A 22,811-nucleotide genomic window follows, 5' to 3' on the forward strand; every position below is an offset into this window, starting at 1 on the left:
AAACTCCGTCCCTAATGTTTTATTAGTAAAGGGACGAAATATGCAACGTCAATGATAACTTATGAACGAAAAGTGAGTATGACCAACACTTAGGGATGAATTTTACAATTATCCTATAACTTAGGGATGAAAAGTGCATTTTTTCCTAATAATAATAATTGCCAAGACCTTATGGTCTAGTGACACTCGGTTGCACTCCTATTTGGAAGGGATGGGTTCGAGCCTCAGTGGAGGCGATATTGGCTCTTTGTACTTCAGTAGGTTGAAAAGTAGTTATGAACATATACTGTATTGTAACAGAGTTAATAGTACTCAAAAAAAAAATACATCATTAAATGCGGTATTAGTCTAGTTTGGTGGGACTACTGCCCGGCTAGTACGTAGCCCGGAGGTTGGTCGCCATACAGTTGCAATACCCAAACAATAATCCCTATCAACAATAATAATACGTGGTGGTGTGGCACGGTGGCAATGGCGTTCGTGGTGGTGATGTGGTGTGGAAATTGGAAAATGATTTCTTAAAAAAGGAGAAGTCATTTTTCTAAAAAAATAAGAATATATTTTCTTTGATCAAATATTTATTTTCTTTTAATTTATATTTTTCACTCTTTACTAAACACACCTATTATTTTTTTACAACCTGTTAGATGTGATTGACATAGAACAAAATATTGGGCACCATTTGTATTTAACTATTTATTGAATAAATTTGAACACATAGGAAAGTTTACTTCATTCACAACTACTCCGTATCCTTTACCTGCCCTAAAATAGTCTGCATTTTAGAGTGGTCAACTCAACAAATCCCAGGGATTCTATTCCTTTCCCCTCCCGCGTGAGTTTTATACTTGTTGTATTTCATTTTCATTCTCAATTCTGTTTTTGCATAGGGACGACGACTGGAACAGAGAAGCCATGCTGAGAGCTCCGACTCCTAGCAGTCTCTCCAACCACCTGACTCCGAACAGTCTCTCAAACCACCCGACTCCGGAGATCGAATCTTCTTCGCATCAACTAACGCCGCAATCGCTGCCTCCGCAGCCGCAGAGGTCTTCTTCTTCATCTTCTTCCGCTTCCAGGGCTCAACTCCACCCGGCCCGACCCGCTATCATCGATCTCTTTAACCTATACTTAGGAGTGGTACCTACTATAATTCCTTGTATTTTCTCACTCGTTTATCGTTTTCATTGATTATTATTACTATGCATTTATTTTTAACTTTTTTAAATTCAATTTCATATCGCTGGGGAAGAATGCGCGGCAAAAGTCCGATGAGTCAATTCGAGAACCTCCGTATGTTTTCTCTCTCTTTAATTTCTTTTGCTTCATGCTCGGTTTTGCTGTTTTTTGAGCTATAAAAATGTTTTGGCTTTTATGTGCTTTAAGTTTATCCTGTTTGGTGATCTTATTTCGATTAAGAGATATCAAATTGGCAAAATTCTCTTTTCTATTTGCTGCTTTAGTTGATCGATAGGACTTAGCTTGTATTGTCATAGTCTAGCTTTCATCTATTCTTCCAGTACCTGGAGATCACCAAATGTAAACAAATGCCTCCATCTTTCAAATTATTGTCATCTATTGTGCTTGCTTTCTCATAACTATTTTTTTATAATTTATTTCTGCTTTATTGTTTTTGGCTAGGAAAGATATTTTGCATTTGATTATATTGTATTGATTTTTTGTGGATTGAATGTCACATTCTGATTGATTAAGTTATTTAAATTTTTTTTTTAAATGTTCCAGGAATGCATGTTTGCAATTCATTGCTTAATTAATTGATCTTGGATTAAATACCACATTCTACTTTTGGCAAAAGATGTTATTTTCAATCAATAAAGTTTACTAACTGATTTTAGAAAGCAGGCAACTAGGTGAGTAGTAATAAACCATGTAGAAGATACTAATCTCAAGGTGCTTTATAACCTAAAATAGTTTATTGAACTGATCACCCTTAGAAAAGGGGAAATAGAATAATCCTTTTGACTTAATATTATATGTGATATTCAATTTGGTGCTGATGATTAATTGTTATACTCTTTCTGTCCCAAGTTATAGGTCTTCCTTAATCCTTAGATAATGAATGATTCAAATTATCTACAATTCATTTTTTTTTTTTTTGGTAATGTTTAATTTAATATTAGTGGAAAAATATAAATACAACATTATTATTATTATTATTTTTTTTGCATACTGTAAGATGAGACTAATCTAGTTGGGTTTTGGTTAGATCCCATTTGGGAGGGGCTCTCTCTAGGGTGTTGTTGCATATAAATGGGTTAATACATTTTTGTTTCTTATCAAACACAAAAAAAGAAGCCGAATTTGAAAATCATAAGAAGGCAAATGCATAGTAAATTGGACAAAAACTAGGATAGAGGTGAGTAGCATATCTTATTTGGAAAACATTTCAAACTATTTTTTTTTATAAAAATTTTCTTAATTTTTATTAAGCATCAATAGAATAATAATATCTTTTAGCTAGCGGTAGATTCTATGCTTATTTCGTGTGTGTGTGTGTTTTTTGTTGTTGTTGTTGTTGCCAATTGCCAAAAGAATTCTGAATTAAAGTTAAAATATGATGCACAGCAACAAGACGCAGAAGCGGGTTACGGCTCTGAACAGGGAGCTTCCTCCCCAAAATGAACAATTCCTCATAGATTTTGAGCAGCTGCAGAGCCAATTTACTGTAAGCTTTGAGATTAAGAACATTTTAGATCCTAAGAGTTGCCTTCTATATTTTGCTGACAGTGACGCTATTGTGCTCTGTGTTGATTTCTCTGATGGTTTGCCAGGACCAGGAACAATTGCATGCTGTGACGGAATCTGTTCTTATTTCTTTGGTTATTCAGTGTAGCAGCCATGCTCATCGAGCAGAATTTCTTCTCTTTGCAATACGTGGCCTGTGTAGTATAGGGTATATAAACTGGGATACTTTCTTGCCATCCCTTCTTTCTTCAGTTTCAACCGCAGACATGTCTGTTAGTCAGGGAACTCAACTTGCAGGTGCTGGATCTTCTGCTGCTTTATCACAGTCTGGGATGTTGCCCAATTCCACTGCAGTAACTAATGCCTCTAATTTTCAGTCGTCAAATCCTGCATCTCCTTTGCCCAAAATCCATGGTATTGGATCACCTGTGCAGTCTGCAGCTGAACCATCTTCTGTCACTTTGTCTCCCATGAAGTCATCTGATGTTAATGGCACAGGCCAACAGTCTATGGCAAGAGTAAATCTATTATTAAGGGATAATGCACTAAACAGTCTGCACCAGTTGTGTTGCAAAATAATTTTAACTGGTTTGGAATCTAATCTGAAGCCTGCAACACATTCTGACATTTTACATCATATGTTGAATTGGTTGATCAGTTGGGACCAAAAACATGATATTGGTGACTTCGACAGTTCAAAACATTGCAAGCATGATAAGATGGATAATGAGTGGCTACACAGTTGCTTAGATGTAATATGGTTGTTTGTTGAAGATGGCAAATGTCGTGTACCCTTTTATGAACTTCTCCGCAGTGGATTGCAATTTATAGAAAATATACCAGATGATGAAGCACTGTTTACTCTTATTTTAGAGATCCACCGGAGGAGGGATATGATGGCTATGCACATGCAAATGTTAGATCAGCACCTTCACTGCCCAACATTTGGCACTCCTAGACTTTTGCCTCAAGGCACCTCAAATATGTCTGGTGAACCTGTGACTAACATGAGATACTCGCCAATTACATATCCTAGTGTGCTAGGAGAGCCACTGCATGGAGAGGTAATAATATCCTCGAGTCATAGTAGGACATTTGGTACTTTATATGCTATCTACCCAAATGGCTTATCTTGAGATTAACTGGAGAAATTGTGTTGTTCAGTGTTCACGTTGTTTTTCAAGCTGTCTTCCCCATCCTCTTGCATAAAAAAGAAAAAAATAAACTCATTTTTGGGATAAATTACATTTTGACATAAAAACATTTATAACTTGTCCTGTGTCTAGATATGGATTTTCCCTTCTTTATTTGAGTAACACCATTCTTCAAAATAAAAACTCTCTGATATCTCTGAAAGCGTTGATGTTTTAAATTTAAATATCAGTGATTTGTTATAAGCAAAGAATTTTATTCTAAACTGACTGAATAAATAGCTTTCGAAGTTAATTGAGTAGACCTCTGCTGTTTTCTTTATAGCATCTCTTCATCTTTGAGCAAACTATATATGATCGTCTTACTTCCTCCAAAGTAATGAGTGTTGATTGGCATGGAAGACAGATGCCCATATGATTGACAGTAGTGGAGATTATAATGCTAAAATGGAATGGTTATCTTTGGAGTAATGCATGTCACCATTGAAGACTTTAGAATAGTTTTTGATCTGCCTAAGTTGAGTTTAGTAAACTCATATGTTGCGCTTAGGAAGGATGCCTAAATGCAAGTTCAGGAATCTTTGAAGTAGCAAGACATTCTTTTGTTGCATTACTTCCTTTATAGTTAGGGTCTTTAGGAATCATATAGGATTGTAGGTTTCATAGTTTACCTATGGACCGCATCACGTATCCCCTTACAAATACTCTTTAATACTGTTCATAATTGCTTCAGACTTACTTCGTCACTATCCTCTGGATCACCATTTCAAAATTGAGTGAGAATAAATGAACATGGCCTCAGACTGTTGCACAGACCTAATTGATAAATCAGTTGTGGGCTATAGTAATAGGAGATAGAATAAATGGTCTAGATTACTTTTCAAGAAAGAAAAAAAGAAAAGAAAAGGAAAAAAGGGGTAGATCCAGACATGCTTGGCTAAATGCTGTTAAAAAAAATGTGTTATAACCAATTTAACATCAAAGAACATGTCAAAACTGAGTCCATATATCCATCCTTGCTAGATGGGATTAAGCTTTCGTTAAGCATCCTAAGATTCTAGCAAATATTGCCAGTAATATACTCAAGTTGGAATATATAATCTCTATCATCAATTTTCTTCTGCAATTCATTGCTCTCCTATACATCTGGTCAAAACCTACACAGTTTTAGTCTGATCTTAATATTGTTTTTTTGAGATGAGACTTGTTGTATGGTATGGTCAATACTAAGCTTTGAAGGAATGATAGGCTCTGATGTCTTCAATAGCTTGTCTCTCACCAATTGTCTTTGGATTTCAAAATTCACTTTCTTATAGAATCTTAACAGAATTTATATGAAAATAGGACCTTGCTGCTTCTATCCAAAGAGGAAGTCTGGATTGGGAGCGAGCTGTGCGATGTCTAAGGCATGCTCTTCGCAGCACTCCATCACCTGACTGGTGGAGGCGAGTACTTCTTCTGGCTCCTTGTCACAGGCATAATGCCCAGGCTCCAACTCCTGGCGCAGTATTCACAGCAGAAATGATTTGTGAGGCAACAATTGAAAGGATTGTTGAATTGTTAAAGCTAACTAATTCAGGTTGCATTCTCTGAATTTTCTCTGTTTTATTGATGTATAATCAAAGTACTCTCACTGTCCCATTTTATGCATCTGGATGGGATAATGCTAACTTAACTCATTTTCAACCCAATTTTTAATACCTATTAATTTAGTATTTGCAAATAAAATTTACATATAGAGAAATAGAAAATAAATTAGAACTCCCATTAAACAATGACAAGACAGATATTGAAAAGAACATTGAAGAAAAATAAAAGCAATTAAAGAAGAATTGGTTTAACCCTCAAATAGTATGGACAAGTAGAATGGGACAGAGGGAGCATTACTTTTCATTTTTGTTATAATATATGTATAGTACAGTTAGTACTACCTCCGTCCCATTTTGGTTGTCTAGTTCGTTTAACGAGGCTTGACTGAAGTTATTTTTAATCCAATTTTTTATAATATTAAGTTTAGCATTAATATATAAAATTTATATATTTAGAAACTACATTAAAAGTACTATTAAACACAATAAAATAAATTTAAAAATAATAAAAAATTACTAAAGAAAATAAGCAATGAAGAAAGAGTTGATTTGACCAATGAATAGTAAATATGACAGGTAAAATGGGACAGAGGGAGTATTTGTCAAGGTAGTAGTGTTTGGTTAATACTTACGCTGTTGCCTATTGTACTTGTATCCATTACACTTGATTGTCTCTTTTTATGCTTATTTCTTGATATATATGCCCATCAGGTATAGCTTTATGATGTAATGGATTACTGGAATATGAATCTTACATTTTAAATTGGGCTTGCATATTGACGAAATCTATATTTCTATTGTATGTTATATTATTGATAGAATGGAGCAGTGGACCTATGAAATTTTTTGTTTCATAAATTGGACCCCATTTTGCTGCAGATATGTTTCTATATACTTTACTGTTGATTATTGATTGGTGACACTTTTGAAAGAGACATGCCAAAAATCTCTAATTATTTTTTATTGGAAACTGTAGTTGTGTGTTTAGACAATAAAATGTTGGCTGGAAGGGTTGATGAGAGTGTTTTATGGCTATAAACACTAGAGTTTGGAACTACTATTTCAACTATTGAAAATGAAATTTAAAAAGTGAGAGATAACAGCACTAAGTACTATTTTGTGTGTAATTGTTATATATATATATGTTTGAAGGAGATGCAGTCACTAAAGGATTTGTTATGATCCTTGAAGGAAAGCAAAAGACCAAGATTGGGACAGATCCTATGCTTTTCTGGAGTTAAAGGAGAAATCTGGAAAGGGGAAATGTTTGGGTTGAATCAGGATTGATCTGGTAGAATAAGCACTGTGGTTTTTTTGGGGTGAGAGGTGGAGGGATAGTAGGATTCTAACTTGAAATAAAAGGTTGGCAAGGGGGAAAACCCACATTATTTCTTTAAGAAGTTAAGGGGAGCAGTTATACACTTGCACCTTCAATGCAATTTTTCTTGATCTCTCAAAAGTGGAAGGGAATGGAAGGAAATCATTTTGTTTCTCCTCTTGTCCTATCGACACTCAAGGACAGGACATTTACTTCAACAATGGGAAGAAAATAGAGCCTTCTATTGGCTCCACCTCCACTAACTATATGAAAATTGAATTAGTCTTCATTAGTCTATGTTCAGGAAAATTTTCAGATGTCTTTGGTTGCTCTGGTAAGTTTTTGACAATGAAGGAAGAAATGTAGCAGGGTAACTGTTCTGTTATCAGTGTTATGTATAGTAACTGGAGATTGCAGAATATAACAATGATTGCCTGTAGAATGAAAGATGAACATTAGGTGTTACATAGCTCCCCCCTTACAACTGGGGAGAAGGAAAAAAATATATTCAAGTATTAGTCAGGGAAACAATTTTCTATTTTTGCAGTTTACTTTTCCTCCTTTCAATGCTTTAGAAGATATGTTTAACTCTGATTGCAACACCCATAATAAAGAATAGAGAAAAAGAAAAGAGTAAATGGTTATTGTATAACTTTCTTGTGTCCCACATATGTAATTGAGTGACACATGTATCAGGTTCTAAAAATGGGTGTTAAATGCATGTTTCAGTAATGTGTCTAGTTGAGAAAAGAAAAAAACTTCTTGCAATGTGTGTTTGACATGTTTCCAAGTGTCTGATTGGCATAGCATTTCATATATATTTTAGAACATATCCTTCTCAAACATTGGTTCCTATACTCCATACCCCATTATGGTTTGGACCAACTGGATAGTGTGAATGATTTTGTATATATGTATACTGTCCATGATCCTATTGGTGTTCAAGTGCCATTTGAGGATAGAGGTAGATGATGGAGTCAGGCACTAGGAGTCAGACTATTTAGATGAAAATTGGCTGATGTGCTTATCATATTATTCTGAAAAATGAATTTAGTGTTTATTTGAGTTCTTTATTTAATTCTGTGTTATTGATTCACTATCTATGTGAACAATGTGTTACTTTCACTCCCCATCCCTCCACAGCCCACCACTTAATAATAGACTTATATGCTCAACTGATTGTTTGCAGAAATCAATTGCTGGCAAGAGTGGCTCATATTTTCAGATGTATTCTTTTTTCTCATGAAAAGTGGATGCATTGATTTTGTTGATTTTGTGGACAAGCTAGTTTTACGGCTCCAAGAAGATGACCAACATATACTTAGGACGAATCACGTTACATGGCTGCTGGCACAAATTATTCGGGTTGAGCTAGTGATGAATGCTTTAAATTTGGACTCAAGAAAGGTTGTGTTTTATGGGTATAAACTGGTTTGCCTTCAAATGTGCTTTGAATTTCTTGCCAACTCTTATTAATCTAAGATTGGCCCAAGGTCACTCAATTGGGCTATAATGCATATGGGCTAAACCACACTAAAAGATTGAATCCAATTAATTAGCTAGTTTAACCCATGGCCTTGTAAAAGTGAATTATTTGGATTGTACCAGTGCCTTCTGTACAATTGTACTATATGCTATTTGGATTGTACCAGGCTGGGTACTCTCAGCCCTTGTTCACACAGTACTTGATACAATTTAGGCATACTGTGCATGGTTGTACTTGGTATAAACGGCACTTCTGGCGCTATTAGAAAAGACTATTATTATTATTATTATTGTTGTTGTTGTTATTATTATTATTATTATTATTATGCCAAAAAACTATAAGTACTCAATAAGCTAAAGTTTATCAACTGTTTATAATTGTTTCATGTTTATATTACTCTATATTTTTTATTTGCCGATAATTTTGGTTCCAAACAAGCTAGTTAGATTTTTATGTTATCAATTAGATCGTTTTGATTTATTTATTTATTGCTTACTTCTTCTAAGTAGTTTCTTCTTCCTGATAAAATTTCTAATAGGTGGAGACAACCCGAAAAATTGTGTCATTTCATAAAGAGGAGAAAAGTTCGGACCCTAATAATCCCCAAAGTATCCTCCTTGATTTCATAAGCAGTTGTCAGAACTTGAGGATTTGGTCGCTGAATACATCAACTAGAGAGTATCTGAACAATGAGCAGCTTCAAAAGGGAAAGCAAATAGATGAGTGGTGGAGGCAAGTGAGCAAAGGTACTTGCTCATTCGATTCTGTTTATCAGTATTTATCTTAGTCTCTTTTGCAAATTTCTGTTATCTAGAGAACTAGTATTATACTTCTAGAAATTCTAGAATTTAAAGGGATGATTTTAGATATGCTACTTAAAAAAAATGATAATGTACTTGGGTAGTTTGTGGGAGTAAACTTTCTGATTCATTATTTGATGCAAGTCTGTGATTGACTTTGGAATTATTTCTTATTCATTATTCAACCCATCCCAGTTTAAGTATGTTCACCTTTTCTACTTTATAATAATAGAAAAAATATTAATGAAGAGAAAGAGGAATGCATGGAGCCTGCCATCTTCTCTTAAAATGAGAAAGAGATATACCCTGCTGTTGCTACCGCAGCAAAGGCAAAGGTTCCGCAGAATCACTCTTATACCTATAAAGTAAAAGGTGCATCGGAACCATATTAGTAAAAGAAAAAAACAACTTGCATTACTTTCTAGCCAGGTCAAATGATAGCAAAGAGTGTGCATTGCCACAGTTTTCTCATCAACATTCCACCCTAAACTCAACAGCAAGCATACTCTCAACTAACTGAGTAAAAGAAAACTTTAGACACCCATATTCAATAAACTTGTTGGAAAAAAAAATGTTGACACTTATAAGTGGTGACAAGCCTATACTTCAAATCTTCAATGAACTTAATATTTGGAGTTGCAAACTTTGTACAGTTAACTCCAGGGGATGCACATTTTCAGTTTTCCAAGATCAAACATTCAACAGTTGGATGTTAGTTTGCTGAATAAATTGGCTTTTTGAATTTGAATTTACAAAGTTTCTTGTTCACAATTTTAAAATGTCAGGGGAGCGCATGATGGATTATATGAATTTGGATGATAGATCAATTGGGATGTTTTGGGTTGTGTCTTACACAATGGCACAGCCTGCTTGTGAAACAGTGATGAATTGGTTAACTTCCGCTGGATTTACAGAGCTGTTAACTGGACCAAATTTGCAGTCCAATGAGAGGATAATGGTGATGCGTGAAGTTGTTCCCTTGCCAATATCTTTGTTATCAGGGTTCTCCATAAATTTATGCCTGAAACTTGCTCTTCAGATAGAGGATTCTATGTTTTCTGGGCAGGTACTACTTCATGCAGCTAGTTTTCTTTATCATAAGCTCTGTGGCTAATACCTAAAGGTTTTTGAGAGCACATCTGGTCATACTCATTTTTATTTTTATTTTTATTTTTTATATGTAAGATGGTACAAATGTTATCTTGCTTTGAATAGTTGTGTTAAGGTATTCATTTGTGGAATGGTGAATCTAAGCTAAAAAGTATTCTGCTCAGTACGGACAATCAGCCATTCCATCTGCTTTTGTAGAATTCTACATCTGATGCTTTATCATACCAACTGATCTAAGCATTACCCGAACTTATTAATCATTAGAAGTGATTAGTATTTCATTTGTACTGCTCTTTTAAATGGAAATGCACTTGTTCTTTCTAATGCAGGTACCTAGCATTGCTATGGTTGAAACATACTGTAGGTTGCTGCTCATAGCTCCTCATTCGTTATTTCGCTCTCACTTGAATGTAATCTCTCTTCCCTCTCTTATGAAATTCATGATCAGGTTTATCTCTGAAAAGTATGTGTGTATCATACATGTCTGGGTTGATGAAGTTGCTTCTAGATATTATAATTTGATATATTGTGCTTCCTTTCTCTACATTTCTTATCAAATTGAGGATAGTTAAAAAGTGAATCAACATGTTGCTATTATGAATAATGGGTTTGTTATAATCTAAGATTGGGCCAAGATCACTCAATCCACATTGAAAATATAAGAGCAAACATATTGGTTTATAATGCACATGGGCCAAACCACACTAAAAGATTGAATCCAATCAATTAGCTAGTCTAACCCATGGCCTTATAAACCAATATGTTTTCTCTTATATTTTCAATCTGGGACTCTTAACACTTCCCCTCAAGTAGACTACCGGGCCATCCACTTAAAATTGGGTTGGACCCTCCAATTTGAAACAAAAGCTCTGGTGGCATTAGAATGGACCGAACAAACGGGCGAACACAAACTGGACTGAACATGCTCTGATACCATGTTATAATCTAAGATTGAGCCAATGTCAGCCAATTGGGCTATAATGCACATGGGCCAAACCACACTAAAGATTGAATCCAATCAATTAGCTAGTCTAACCAATGGCCTTATAAATCCATATGCTCTCTCTTATATTTTCAATGTGGGACTTTTAACAGGGTTGAATAAAGTATCCAAACATCGTTAGTTAGAGAGGGAACCTTATTCCTAAGGAAAAATGTACCATACCAATTAGTGTCAAACTTTTAGGTGAACACACTAAGATTGTAAGCAAAGGGCACAAGTGCATGACTATTCACGTGATTTTCTTGCAAATATAAATTTGTGGAGTAGAGCATGAGCTAAGATAGATTGGCAATAACATGATTACTTTGATTGAATAGGTAGACTTTAAGAGCCTATCCATTTATAGGCTACAAGAGAATTAGTCTATGTTGAATAATAGGAAACCATAGTCCTATTCCTAGGCCAATGGTTGGTTGATTTGGATTAATATAAATGGATGGATTCATGATCTTTAATTGATGGTATATGGATGGTGATATGAAAATAATTGACTTTACCAATCTATAAATTTCATTTCAGCCTTGTCTGGCTTTGGAGATAAGCATTTGCTCTTCCTTCTTTGCAATATTTATTTCTATGAACTTCTATTTGAAGGGGATTGTTCTTAAATTTCTTATGCATTTCTTTGACATGATTCTTCAATTGGAGTTTATTATCTTTTATTCGTATGCCAAACTTCTGTTGCAGCATCTCACACAGAGGAACCAAGCCACGCTGACCAAGCCTGGAAACACGATATTGGTGTTTGAAATTCTCAACTACCGTCTGCTTCCACTGTACAGGTTGCTCATCTTGAGAATCTACCTCCTTACTTTTCTGCTCCGTGTCTACTGTTCTGTGTTTGTGGATTGGGTATCATCAATATGATCTTAGGATTTTTTTTAACCTATGTTGAAATGAAATGTATTATTTTAGCTCATCAGATTGCATGGATTCTGGTCCCGTTACATACCAGAACTTGCATGACTTAACATTGTCTTTACTGCTTACCATACTCCTTGTGCCCACTATATTTGTCTTTCTATTTTGGATGTTACATTAACATCATCTCCAATGAAAAGTTACTACATTAGGACATGGAGCTTTACACTTTACACTTTTACTTATTCTACCCATCTATCTTTTTATTGCTAAGTAATGATTTCATTAAATTGGCATCAAGGGGGTACCACCATTGGTACAGTCTACCCTTGTATCATTTAAAGGGGTACCACCCATAGTAAACTCTACCCTTCTATCATTTAAAAGTGACAAGACACTACTGGCCCAGATTTAACCACTCAAGGATATTTTAGGTATATCACTTACTACAGATAAAAAGCATTATTTCCCTAAAAGTCTAAAACAACTTCCCAAATGCCAAGGAGAATAATTTTTGAAAGGAGTGTATGATATTTTAATAGATGTGGAGCAACATTTCAATTGGATGTTTAAGTGCTTTTACACATAACTGACGAGTATTTCTCTTGTATATATATTATCTAGATATCAAGGGAAGAGCAAGACTTTGATGTATGATGTCACCAAAATGATATCTACGCTAAAAGGGAAACGTGGAGATCACCGCATTTTCAGATTGGCTGAAAATCTATGCATGAATCTTATTTTGTCAATGAGAGATTTTTTCTTTGTGAAGAGGGAAGGGAAGGTGGGGAAACATGTTTTTCAAGCTGCACTTTATGTGATTGCTGTGGTAAGATATAAGTTTTCTAACACATTTAAAGCTATTGCAGGGTCCAACAGACTTTACTGAGACTTTGAATCGCATAACTGTTACTACTCTTGCAATTATTATCAAAACTCGTGGAATTGCAGAGTTTGAGCACCTACTCTATCTTCAGACAATGTTGGAGCAGATACTGGCAACTAGTCAGCATACTTGGTCAGAGAAGACGCTTCGATATTTCCCATCTATCTTACGTGATGCATTGAGCGGCCGAATGGATAAAAGGAGTGGCCAAATGGATAAAAGGACTCTGGCAATCCAATCATGGCAACGGGTAAGATAATACTGTTTATCTTTGTGCATATCTTCTGAAACTGCATTTATGGTTTGGCTGTATCATGATTGTTAAAATTTGATGTATATTTGCTTATAGTTTGATGCAGTAATATGCCATCAATATCTCTTTGGATGGATAATCTTGTGAAGAAAGTTAAATTTGAAGGAAAAATGGTAAAGTCGTCAATACTGTTAAAGGATGAAAGCCCCTTATGTGAAACATCATGGGAAAGGATAAAGAAGTTGAAGTATGGTGGGTAGGGAACTAGTTTCGATAATGTTATAATCTAAGATTGAGCCAGGGTCACTCAATTGGACTATAATGCACATGGGCCAAACGGCCCAAACCACACTAAAAGATTGAATCCAATCAATTAGCTAGTTACTCTCTTATATTTTTAATGTGGGACTGAGGGACTCTTAACAATCCCCCTCCCGGTTGACCACTTGAAATTGGATTGGACGCCACCAAAGTGGACTGAACAAGCGGGCACTTGGACGCCACCAATACCACGGGTAAACAACCGAGTGAACACAACGTGGACCGAACAAGTTCTAATACCATGTTATAATCTAAGATTGGGCCAATGTCACCCAATTAGGCTATAATGCACATGGACAAACCACATAAAAGATTGAATAAAATCAATTAGCTAGTCTAACCCATGGCCTTATAAACCCATATTTCTCTCTTATATTTTCAATATGGGACTCTTAACAGATACTAACTTGAAGACTACATTAATGCTGTCTCCAATATTTGAATGAAACTATGCTTTTATCCAGTGTAATTGAGGATCTTTAAAATTACTGGTGGAATATGTCTAGCTTCACGTTGTAGAAACCACATATGAAAGCTTTCCAAATCTGGATTCATGTCAAAGCCTATTGAATTTTTGTAATATAACTACAACAAACTGATCAAAGGTCTAAGGCTAAAATATGTTGAAGTTTCTGAGGAAAGTGTTGACTAGTTTCTAGGATTGTTTTCAGCTATTATATGTAATTCAGAATTTAAATATGAAAGTCAGTATTTACTCTTTAGACCTATAGCAACGTTTGATTTGTATATTAGATAATTTGGAAACATCTTTGGTTGCATTGGATTTCTTTTTGTTTGACTTTGGAAGGAATCTGCTTCTCGTCTCACAATACCACCCAACTAATGCAACCCATTGCTGCCTCCCTCCACCGTTGGCTCCACCTTCTTGAGCAGTTTCCTGAAGCCTCTCCATTTCTAACACCTCATCCTCTTCATGCTGTCATATATCTACTCATCTGACCTGCTCCCCATCAACCTCTGCAACCTCTTTAATGTACAGAGGCTTTTCCAACTTCTCAGAGTTAAAAAAAAAAAAATGAAGTTAGTTAAACTCTGATGAAATTATTTGGTTCTATGTTAATGATGCTTTGTAGGTTCTCCATTCACCACAATATGCTTTCTACTTGGCAGGCAGAAACGACTGTAATTAATCAATGCACCCAGCTTCTTTCACCATCAGCTGATCCAGCATATGTTTTGACTTACATTAGCCACAGCTTTCCTGAGCACCGCCAATATCTTTGTGCTGGTGCATGGATACTGATGCATGGACATGCTGAGAACATCAACAGTGTAAACCTGGTAAGATGCAGTGTTTTCATCTTTAATGTTTCTGTTACTTTGATTGTTCTGCAGGTGTTTCCTTCAATACTAATCTTTCTTAAAATGGTATTCTCATTGTCATAATTGTGTTAGGGACGTGTCTTGAGGGAGTTTTCTCCTGAAGAGGTTACCTCCAATATATACACAATGGTAGATGTTCTGCTTCATCATATTCATTTGGAACTGCAGAGAGGGCATACTTTGCAGGTTTTATGTTCTCTTTTGATAATTTTCTAGTCTAAAATTTTACTTCTTACCATGATGTATATATGGTGGAACCAGCATCTATCCTCAACTATTTTTCACTGTTTACTTTTTTCCATTTTTGTACTTGTTCAGGATCTTATGCTAAAGACAGTTTCCAATCTTTCATTTTTTATCTGGACCCATGAGCTGCTGCCACTAGATATCTTGCTGCTGGCACTTATAGACCGTGATGATGATCCACATGCTTTGCGCATTGTGGTATGCATTCTTTGGTCAAATTATGTTAATCAAGTTTATTATCTCTTTTTCAAATATATTTCTCTAATTCTCTTTATGTTTCGTTTGTTTCTTCTAAAATGCATGAAGTTCATTTCATGCTATGATGTCATTTAATTGTATTCTACTATTTAAGCCATTTAGAGTGGTACAGATTATGGACAAAGAGAGTAGCAGAGAAAGAAGTTAATTGCTGTAACAGGATATAAACCTCTGTTAACTTTAGATGTTAGTATGTTACAGTTAATTAACTTATATAGGAAGGATTATTCCGTTGGGTCTAAGATCCAATACAAATAGATTTAAGTTATTTGCTTGATTGGGATTGTGGTGTTGCAGTCAGTGTGTGGCTGCAGTTTCTGTTACTGGATATTGTTGGGGTCACTTCATAATAAAGTAAGATGTACATGGACTTCACCATTAGGGCATCAGGTGCTTGTCAGTAAGAGTTTACTTATCTAAAAGCTATTAATTCTAATAGAATGGATAGTAACTTCCCAGATGCTTGGTGTTACAAAATCCTATTGATAAACATTTCAATTTTAAAGCTATTTTTTTCCTTGAAACCCTGACAACAAATGATTTTAAGAAAAGAATGAGAATGAAGAAAGTGTAGTGTTAATGGGTGCTAGTGGGAAGATTTGAGTCACCGTTTTCCCTGGTGCATCACATCTTACCATCTAAAATGATTTCTCATTCTTGACTACCAAATGTAAACTATTTAACAGGGAAAACATTTATTTTTGAAGCTTGTTCAGAGCCTGTACAAGAACAATGAAGAATAAATGCTTCTCTCTTTGTTTTATTTTCCTGACCTGTTTACTGTTTATTGGTCAAACAAACTTTTTTTTTTTTGTTTTTGTTTATATTCTTTAGTATTTTCTTATAACTTTTAAGTTCGGCTTTTTATGTTTAATACTACTTGTAATGTAGTTTCTGAATGTATAAAACTATAAATAAATAGTAGTTTTATATACTATTTAGAAACTAAATTACAAGTCGTATTAAACACAAAGCCGAATTTAAAAATTATAAGAAAGTACTAATGAAAATAAGCGAAAAAGAAAAAGTTGGTTGACTGAACAAAACACATAAAATGGGGCAAAGGGAGTCTAAGAAACTCAGTAAAACATTATTCCTTGGATATCTTATTTTTGTACTCATTAGCAAGAAGAATATGTTGAACCAAACAGTTCTAAATTACTGGCATTGCTTGATTTCTCAACCAGATCCTAGAAGTTACTTTAAAAGCAAGTATTGTATCAATTGCATACTATAAACAAACTCAAATATTCTGTGCAAGTAAAAGCAGCATCAATTTGTTTTGTTATAGACTCCAAATTCTTGATGACATGACATTTGTAGCAATTTATTTGACTTATCACATTTTGTGCTATGGTTATTATTTTTTGGATACAGTGGCCCTGGCTGGAAATCAATATAGGCCTTTTAATCTATCTAAACTATGATAACTTTTGCCCTTACTCCTTTTTCAGCTGAAACAATTTTTGGTACTTCTATATGCAAACAGATTAATTTACTGGATAGTAAAGAGCTTCAACAAAAAGTGAAACTGTACCTAATAAATCGTGGCCCTCCTGAGCATTGGGCTCAAGCTGGACCTTTCAAGCGTGCTGAATTGCAAAAAGCTCTTGGAAATCATCTCTCTTGGAAGGAAAGGTAGCATCACAAAATTACAATATGCATTACAGGATCTCAGCAAAATTACATATATTTGCATCTAGATACTCAAATTCTGTTCTGTTCTGTTCAAACTCACAGCGAACATTTTGGTTATTTCCAGTTGTATCGAAATTTCATTTGATATTCTATATTTTACCTTCACCTTTGATATTCTATATCTTACTGTCATGTTCATGTAATTATAGATCTTTAACATAATCATCTTAGAGTCAGTGGTTGCTTCCTCAGATTAGTTACGTTTATTCTCTTTGGATTTGAAATCAAATCAGATTCCAGATTCCCTGGCAGATATATTTGTGCTTGTTTTAGCTGTTGAAAACCTAAAATAGACTTTAGTCAATTAACATCCGGCTACTATATTGGGACAGAAAATGCTTTTGGTCTTTTAGCAAAGTTGACTTTTGTAATAGGAAATGAAAATTTTGATAAGAATGTGAGGAATACATTATAGAGAATAGGAGTCTTGTTAGGCTGTTAGAATTACATGTTGAAGACTCTGAAGACGAAATATATGAAGGTTTTTATCCTACACTGAGGATGTAGGAAATCCACTCTCTTCTGCACTAGATATGCTAGTAAGCTTAGCCATAAAAATTTATTGCATTTCTTTCTGGCCGAATGCACCGAGTAGTTGATATCTGAAAGAACTTTCCTTCTATTGTGTAACATATCTCTTAGAAGTCTGGAATATTTATTTTAAATAGACAGTTTTGACGATTTCTATATGCTATTAATATAAAATAGATTTTTTGTAAGAGGTCACTGTTCCAATCCTCCTTCCCCTCAGATATAACAAAGTTAAAAAAGTTGTCATCACCTTCATTTATCCGTATAAAGGCAACCTTGCTCTCTCTCTCTCTCTCTCTCTCTCTCTCTATATATATATATATATATATATATATATATATATAGGTGAGAACGTGAGAACCAACATGAATGCACACAATCTACTCTCAGAGTAGATTGTGTGCATTCATGTTGTAGATTGTGTGCATGTTGGTTCTCACGTTCTCACCTAAGGGGGTGTTATCACTTGAACGCAAGCCTATATATATATATGTATGTATGTATGATTCTAAGAGATCATTAATGTCATTCCATTTTTTGAATCGTGATTGAAGCATCATTGTAGCTTTCCTCCTTGCATTGAAAAATAACCTATGAGGTGCTACACTTTTGCTATGAATGATGGGAAGCACCAGTTAATTTTTTATTTTTTTTTGTCCATATGGTTTTAAACAGTCCATGTCTTAAATTATAAAAAGTAAAACTTTTATATATTTGCTTCTGATTCATAATCTTAAATCTTTGTCCATTATATTCTCTCTTTTTTTTTTTCCTTTACCAAAAATAATGGAGTGGTTAGGTTGATTCTTTCCTTAACTATGTTGTCTGAGTGGTTGCTGTTTCCATTTGATGGCTTTATACTTATTTGCACCTTGTCACCCATAAACACTTGCTCATCCATATGCTCTCAGGTACCCAACATTCTTTGACGACATTGCCGCTCGCCTGCTTCCAGTTATCCCCCTAATCATCTACAGATTAATTGAAAATGATGCTATGGATGCAGCTGATAGAGTCCTGCAAGTTTATGCTTCCTTTCTTCATTATTATCCTCTAAATTTTACATTTGTTCGTGATATTCTTGCGTATTTCTATGGTCACCTTCATGGGAAGCTAATACTCCGTATACTGAATGTGTTGGGTAAAAAGGTGATAATGACTAATTATCCACAATTCCACATCTGCCATTCCTTTCTTGCTTTGCTGTCACTTATATGATTGTTTTAATTGCACTTTCTTTCAGGTTCCATTTTCTGAGCTATTTCTTCAACATATTAACACAACTAATGCTGCGATTTGCCCTCCATTGGATTACTTTGCTACGCTGTTATTGGGTCTGGTAAATCATGTTATTCCTCCTCTAAATAGCTCAACCAGATCTGGGCAAATGGGAGATGTCTCAAGCAGTTGTGGTCGTGCTCCACCTAGCAAGACACAAGCAACTTCTCAACCTGGATCAACAAATTCTTATGAAGGCCAGAAACCTTTCTATCAAATTCAAGACCCTGGGACATACACTCAATTGGTGCTGGAAACAGCAATAATTGAGATACTCTCTTTTCCAGTTTCAGCATCCCAAATTGTCTCTTCACTTGTTCAAATTGTTCTTCACATACAACCAACACTTGTTCAATCAAGCAATGGGCTACATGGAACTCCTAGCAGTGCTGGACAGAGCTCAATTTTGCCTACTTCTCCCTCTGGAGGGAGTACCGATTCACTTGGTGCAACCAGGACAGCTCCTTCTGTTTCTGGTATGAATGCATCTATGTTTGTGTGGCGCACTGGTTATACATGCCAGCAGCTATCTTGCTTGTTAATCCAAGCTTGTGGTCTTCTATTAGCTCAACTTCCTCCAGAGTTTCATGTACAGCTGTATTTAGAGGCTGCACGTGTGATAAAGGAGAGTTGGTGGCTCAATGATGGGAAAAGGTCTGTGGGTGAATTAGAATCTGCAGTTAGCTATGCTCTATTGGATCCCACATGGGCTGCCCAGGACAATACTTCAACAGCCATTGGTATATCTTCTTGAATATTATGTTGCATTCACTAATATAGTTGCTTAATTATGCTTTTGAGGAATGTAACTTTTTTCTTCATCTTCCATGCACTCTGAATATCTATAAAAATTTTCCATTAAGATAATATTAAAAAGATTGAACATGTCTAATTGGAGGTTTTAAAACCATGTTCTGATATGTGGGACAAAAACTTATAGTAGAAAGAGTCGGATCTAAGTTGAAATGATCTGTTTAAAAAAGTGAAAGCTTACATGAAGCTATTGTTTGTCAATCTGTTTATTCTTCTTCATTTGTTTGTTTTTTGTGGGCTTTTATTTCATATTAGGAACGTTAGCATTTAGATAAAATGCAATCTCTTTTGTACTGAAAGAGTGAAAGGATAGCTATAGCCATTGCATTTATCTATCCTAGCTTATTATCTTTCCAATCATTCATGTTGTTTAAGTGAGTTGACTTCTAGCTATTAGACATTCCATCATTCATATTTTCAAGTGACCAGAATTGTTCTTGACTTCTTGTTTGGCTTAGCTAAATTTCACTGAAAATTGGGCTTTTATAAATAGCCTCAATAGTGAAACTTGAAAAAACTGTCTTTTACTTCTTGTTTGGCTTTAGAAGTGTTGAAATTGAGGGTTTGAAACTTGAAAGGCCAGTGGGTGGCGAATAGCCACCACTTGCCAATAAGGTGGAAACAAAATATATGAGAAACCAAAGAAAGAGAAATAATAGATTGCAAGAGATTGGCTCTATGTGTGTTTCTGTATTATAAAGAGATCCTATATTTAAAGGAACATTCGACTAAAGGCACTCCTACTAGGAATGTGAATTTGGGAAACAAAGCCTACTACTAGGAATAGGACTAGAGTTTCCTATTATCCAACAAAAAGCAATTTTTTTTCTTTTTAGTATTTCACCCAATTTATGCCTTTTGGAGTAAATAAGCTCACCAAACACTCACTTGTGCAGTCTCTGATCCTAAATTATTGTTGCCCTTCTAGGTAATGTTGTTGCACTACTACATGCATTCTTCAGTAACCTTCCACAGGAATGGCTTGAGGGAGCACATCTCATCATTAAACATCTCAGACCTGTGACATCTGTTGCAGTGTTGAGAATAGCATTTCGTATAATGGGCCCTTTGCTACCAAGGTTGGCGAATGCCCATCCCCTTTTCAATAAGGTATGGATTCTGTTCTCTTGCCATTTTATTTTTCTTTCTTCGATCTATTAGTTGTTTTTATGATAGTTTCCAGACGATGAAGGTAAATTTATTCCCTCTATTAGTTCTGGAAACGAAGGTACTTTCAATTAAGCTGTCCATATGTGGTTAGGATTTCTATTTCCTCAGCAGAATCACTGTCCTTACCTCTACCCTGATCTGTTGTTAACTCACTCTTGTATCAGACACTGTCACTACTTTTAAACGTACTGGTGGATGTGTTTGGGAGGAACACACAGCCTCCAATTCCTGTTGAAGCTTCAGAGATAGCTGATATCATCGACTTCTTGTGAGATAATGTTCCTTGTCCATGGAAATATATTTTCAGATTTGACTGTGATTTATGTTTAGAAGTTTGTTAATGTTCCTTTTTGTTGCCCTTAGGCATCATGTAATCCATTATGAGGGGCAAGGAGGGCCAGTTCAAGCAAGTAGCAGACCTAGAGCTGAAGTTCTGGCTCTTTGTGGAAGGGTAGCTGAAAGCTTGCGGCCTGATGTGCAGCATCTTCTTTCTCATTTAAAAACGGACGCAAATTCATCTATTTATGCGGCGACACACCCAAAACCTGTTCAGAACCCTCCCGCATAATTCTGACTGCTACAAGTGGAGTATACCGATTATCTTGGTGCACCAATCTGAATATGTTCATAACATGATTGAAATGATAATCAAAATGGCTCAACTTGTCCATTGTATAAAATCATTAGTTAATTAGTAATAGATAATTAATATGCAAAGTGTAAACACTCATTAAAGGATACCTATCTAGTTCATTTTTTGTCTTTTTACATGTCCTCCTATCATGACCAAGTTGTTTGCAAATGCCATATTGAGTCACTATTTTACCTTTTCTTTGGTATCCATCTCATTTCTAATTTGTGTATATTGTAGGAGTCTTTTTTCGAACATCTACAAATAGTATGCGGTAATAGTTTTGGAATATTAGGTTTTGACTAATGTGCCTCATTAGGGATGAGATTAAACTGATATGCCCAAGTCTAAGAGTACTTGTCATTGTATAATGCTATTCATGTATTGTCAATTGTCAAGTGAACCTACTACATGCTGTCATTACAAGCAAACATGGGATATTATAAATTTCTTATTTATCACAACTGCATATTTTTCTATCTAGTTGAACAAGTTGTTTGTTATGACATGTTCGCTTTTTTTTCATCATATGTTGCAGTTATTACTTCACAAACTTTTGTTCTATGAAATATTTCACTTGATAACTTCGAAGTTTTTCCATAACATGTGTATACAAATCTCCTTTTGCTAATGCATCTTTAGTAAAACCAGGTCTCTAAGAGCATCTTCATCTATTAAGTTCTTTTGTGGCTTTTTGCAGGTGTGACTAAGAAAGAGAAAATAAAGGGGACAAAAGAAAAATAAAATAAACAAATTTTATTAAAAAAAATGTGCATATTAATGCGCCCGGCTAGACGCTGGATGTGCGCTAAACGCTCACAAAGTCAGTATATTTTTGCCATTTCTCTTTCCTGGGGGACCCACAAAAAACTTGGGTTTGACAAAAGAAAAAACTTTTAAAAAATCATGTTCCCCATTTATGTAAAAACCGTTGTTTGATTTTTTAGCCTGCAAAAATCACTAATGTGGTTGTTCTAAGGATGTTCGGTGGAAATATGTAGGGTGCATATTCTTAGGGGTGAGCAAACGGTCGGTCGGTTACATAATCGACCTTGACTTTTGACTTTCGTAACTGACCAAAACCGACCGAATGTGATTCTATGACCGATCAAAAATTGACAGTCGATTTCGGTCGGTTACCAAAAAATCGAACTAAGTCAAAATTCAAAAGTCAAAATAAAAAAGAGTATATTCCTTTTTTGGTCCTAAACTTATTATGCATTGGACACATTTAGTCCGGTTTTATTAATTTGGCCACATTGTATCCCAGACTTTGTTAAAGTTGGACAATGTTAGTCCAAGGTTACAATTGCCGTTTAGTAGCCGTGAAGTTGAGGGGCATTTCCGTCCTTTTA

At 35.1% G+C, this 22,811-nt stretch overlaps 1 protein-coding gene across 1 annotated transcript; it reads left to right on the plus strand.

Moving 5' to 3' along the window:
• The first annotated feature begins 797 nt into the window (after positions 1-797).
• LOC116000718 (mediator of RNA polymerase II transcription subunit 23) lies at positions 798-21,683 on the plus strand. Its single transcript, XM_031240636.1, has 21 exons — positions 798-1,140; positions 1,253-1,293; positions 2,587-2,686; positions 2,793-3,770; positions 5,202-5,436; positions 7,954-8,171; positions 8,789-8,996; positions 9,836-10,116; positions 10,490-10,570; positions 11,851-11,945; positions 12,649-12,811; positions 12,897-13,163; positions 14,619-14,789; positions 14,904-15,017; positions 15,150-15,275; positions 16,825-16,973; positions 18,476-18,713; positions 18,808-19,582; positions 20,584-20,765; positions 20,990-21,093; positions 21,189-21,683. Exons 1-21 carry the CDS (start codon positions 916-918, stop codon positions 21,391-21,393), a joined length of 4,956 nt encoding a protein of 1,651 aa, XP_031096496.1. The 5' UTR covers positions 798-915; the 3' UTR covers positions 21,394-21,683.
• The last annotated feature ends 1,128 nt before the right edge of the window (positions 21,684-22,811 follow it).

This window comes from Ipomoea triloba, chromosome 1 (genome assembly GCF_003576645.1).
Source record: "Ipomoea triloba cultivar NCNSP0323 chromosome 1, ASM357664v1".
Classification (NCBI taxonomy): Eukaryota; Viridiplantae; Streptophyta; class Magnoliopsida; order Solanales; family Convolvulaceae; genus Ipomoea; species Ipomoea triloba.